At 68.8% G+C, this 3,456-nt stretch overlaps 1 protein-coding gene across 1 annotated transcript in view; it reads right to left on the bottom strand.

The window, feature by feature from the left end:
- The window catches only part of DOK7 (docking protein 7), a 19,711-nt gene that overhangs the window by 8,368 nt on the left and 7,887 nt on the right, over nt 1–3,456 (bottom strand). The window contains exons 3-5 of the mRNA XM_077750596.1: nt 2,278–2,397; nt 382–501; nt 43–175 (exon numbers count right to left, since the gene is read on the bottom strand). Coding sequence (XP_077606722.1) covers nt 43–175; nt 382–501; nt 2,278–2,397 — 373 coding nt within the window. The remainder of the gene's footprint in view (nt 1–42; nt 176–381; nt 502–2,277; nt 2,398–3,456) is intronic.

The following is a 3,456-nucleotide window of genomic DNA, read 5'->3' as shown; positions in this document are numbered from 1 at the left end:
CCGCCCCCACCCCCAGGCAGGCCGCTGGCCGGCCGCCCCCACCTTCTGTCTGTTTTCCCGAAAACCAAGAGTCGCTGGGAGCTGGGAAGGAGCTTTTTGGCCTTAGCACAAACGGTAACGCTGAGGCGGGAGAGGCCACCTGGCTGGTGGGACTGAGACCCAGCCCTCACCAGCTCTGGGGCAGCACCACGCCTCTGGCAGGCAGTGCTTGTGGCATCATGAGCGAGGAATGAATGAGTGAGCGCAGCAGGGGCAATGAACGAATGAATGAGCACAGGGGAGGAACAAACAAGCAGGCGCCCAGAGGTCGGCCCCCTCCCCCAGCAGGGGCGGCCCACCCACCTCCGCCGCCCCCTCCCCCAGCAGGGGCGGCCCACCCACCTCCGCTGCCCGGCCGGACCACATGGGAGAGGAGGCTGAGCCGCTTCTCCAGCTTCAGGGCCTCCAGGGCCTCCTGGGCCACTCGTTCCTCCGCGGTGGCGGCCCCCCCCGGGCTCGGGTCTGCGGCAGAGAGGAGAGTCCGCAGAAACGAGGCTGCAGCCCTGTCCCGCGGGCCCCCCCCAGAGGCTGCAGCCCGCCCAGGACGTCACAGGAGACCAGCACCGCTGGGGCCGCCCCGTGCTGGTTCCGCCTCGAGGCCACGGCAGGCCCCCGGGCCCTACAAGGGGGCAGTGCCCACTTCCTGTCTGAGCCGACGGGACAGTGGGACACTGGCATCAGACCTCCGTCCACGTCTGCAAAGTGGGACCAGGCCGGGAACTCGGGGGGTAAGCTCAGGGCAGGGCGGGCCTGGAACTCTGATCCGTCCCCTCCCCTCCCGACTGTCAGCGTGAGGAGGGGCCTCCCTGGCCGTGGTGACCATGTGGCTCATTCCGGAAAGCCTGGAGCCTGAGCTGCACACAGCGGAGGCTACACCTCAGGAGAGCCTAGTGACCACAGGGCCCAGACGCAGAGGGCAGCCCGTCCACACCGCCCATCCACACCGCCTGTCCACACCGCTGCCGTCCACACTGTCCTGTCCACACCACCTGTCCACACCGCTGTCATCCACACTGTCCTGTCCACACCGACTGTCCACACCGCTGCCGTCCACACTGTCCTGTCCACACCGCCCGTCTACACCGCTGCCGTCCACACCGCCCATCCACACCACCTGTCCACACCACTGTCATCCACACTTTCCTGTCCACACCACCTGTCCACACCACTGTCATCCACACTGTCCTGTCCACACCGCCTGTCCACACTGCTACCGTCCACACCGCCTGTCCACACCGCTGCCGTCCACACTATCCTGTCCACACTGCCTGTCCACACTGTCCTGTCCACACCGCTGCCGTCCACACTGTCCTGTCCACACCGCCTGTCCACACCGCTTCCATCCACACTGTACTGTCCACACACCCCTGTCCCCACTGTTCTGTCGTCCATACTACTGCCACCCACACTGCTGTCCACACCTGCCCATCCACACCCATTATCTAAGCCACACGTATGGCTGCAAGGCAGGAGGGTGCCAGCAGAGGGCGCCCACACGCCGTCCAGCAGAGCCCAGACTGTGGATGTTCAGGCCACAGACGCCACGCCCTGGGTCCCCTGCCCGTCCCCAGCCCGCTGGGCCTGTGTGGGGTGTGGAGGCGGGATGAGGGGCCGCGCTGGGACAAGGGAGACGTGAGTACCCGCGCCCTGGCTGCGCTGCCCTCACAAGGGGGCCATGGATGTGAGCTCAATGACCACTTGCTGCGTGGCCAGGGGCTGTCGTCTCCCACCTGGACAGCGAGACAAGGGCCACCTCATGGGCTGTGGGGAGCACCAGCGATGGGACAAGGGCCCCCCACCCGCTGTGGCCTCCGGGACCAGCCTCAGCCCCTCCCCTGGGGGAGCCCAGACCTTCCTCCAGCGGGAGGGAGGGGCCAGAGCCTAGGGGTCCAGCCCTGCTCCGAGCCCCCCAGTGCCTGGGGTAGCGTGGCCCGTCTGGGCTCCAGCCCAGTCCTGGCCCAGGGTCCCCGACGAATGCACCCCAGCCACAACCAGGCAAGAGAGGGGGCGAGATGCGCCAACCCCCCAGTGTCCTATGAGGCCACCTCACAAAGCAGCCTCAACTCCGGCTGGGACCCACTACACTGGTCACACGGGGCCACGCCCCCACCCCAGTCTGGCTCAGAAGGGCAGTGGGGGTGCAAGCTGTCCCCCTGAGAGCCCGGCAGCACGACCCCTCACCGAGGTCGGCCCACCCGCCCTGGCGCCCCCCACCCCAGGCCACGCTCCCACACGCACCTGGGAGAAGCGGCCGCAGCCCAAAGGGGCCCTTGGTCGGGGAGATGCCGCGGACGATGCAGTCGAACAGGAAGCTGATCTGCTCTCCCTCGGCTGAGGACAGGAAGAAGACTCCGGCCCCTGCAGGGTGGGGACAGACCCTGCTGTCAGCCCAGCCCACGACGCTGCAGGGTGGGCCCAGCGGCCGCCGGGGAACAACGCAGGAGCCTGGAGCAAGCCCGCGGTGGCCCACATGGGCCCAGAGTCTCCGGGAGCCGCGCCCCGTCCTTCCAACCCACGCGGCGTGTCTGTGTGCCCCGTCCCCACTCTCCCTGCTGGGCTCCACGGGCCGGCAGGAGGGGCTGGCCGCTTTGGGAGGATTTGGCCGTGGGAAGAGGCCCGTGAGGGCGTCCCAGCCACAGGCGGCAGCTCTGCCCCTCTGGCCACTGCAGGGGCCAGGGACGGGGCCACCGGGATGGGCTTCACACCCAGGAGACGCTCCCCTGACCCGGGGCTGCTGAGGGTGAGATGAGGCGCGAGCTAGGCCTCTGCCCTGCAGACCAGGCGGCCACTGCCGTGTCCCGCCCACCGCATGGGCCCCCTTCCTGGCTGTTTTGGGGCGGGAAACGGGCCACAGTGTGAGGGCGGAGGCTGAGGTCGTGCCCACGGGCTCCCCGCCAGCAGAGGGCAGGCTGCGTGAGTCAGCAAGCCCACAGCCCCCGCCAGGCCGGAGCCCCGCCAGGGTGAATGAGATCCCTCACCGCCTGCCCAGTGAATGGGGACAGCGGGCCACGTGGACACTCGACTGATGTCACCGCACAGGAATCCCTTGGCCCCGCCCACCGCCCGAAGAAAGGCAGGCTCGGCTGGTCCCTGGGCCACAGGCGGACCAGGGTGGGAAGGGGGCTGTGTGGGCCTCCAGCCACCATCACTGCCTGCCTCTCGGGCTCCCAGGGACGCAGGCCAGCCCCACACGTGGCAGGGCCCGCGTGCCCCTCGGCAGCCGTGCCAGGGCTGGGGGGCAGCCCCCTCCAGCTGTCGAGCCTCATCCATTCAACGCCCCTGGACCAGGAGACACGCCTGCTTTAGCCATAAGGAAACTGAGGCCCAGAGAGGCCATTGGGCCATCAGGGCACATCCCAGCCCCACAGAACCTCAGGCCAGACAAACGGGCCCCCAAGCTGGCACTTGCCGGCCGCC

This window comes from Crocuta crocuta, unplaced genomic scaffold, assembly GCF_008692635.1.
Source record: "Crocuta crocuta isolate KB4526 unplaced genomic scaffold, BGI_CrCroc_1.0 scaffold179, whole genome shotgun sequence".
Classification (NCBI taxonomy): Eukaryota; Metazoa; Chordata; class Mammalia; order Carnivora; family Hyaenidae; genus Crocuta; species Crocuta crocuta.
The sequence above is the reverse complement of the archived record's forward strand: the minus strand, read 5'-3'. Positions and strand labels throughout refer to the sequence as shown.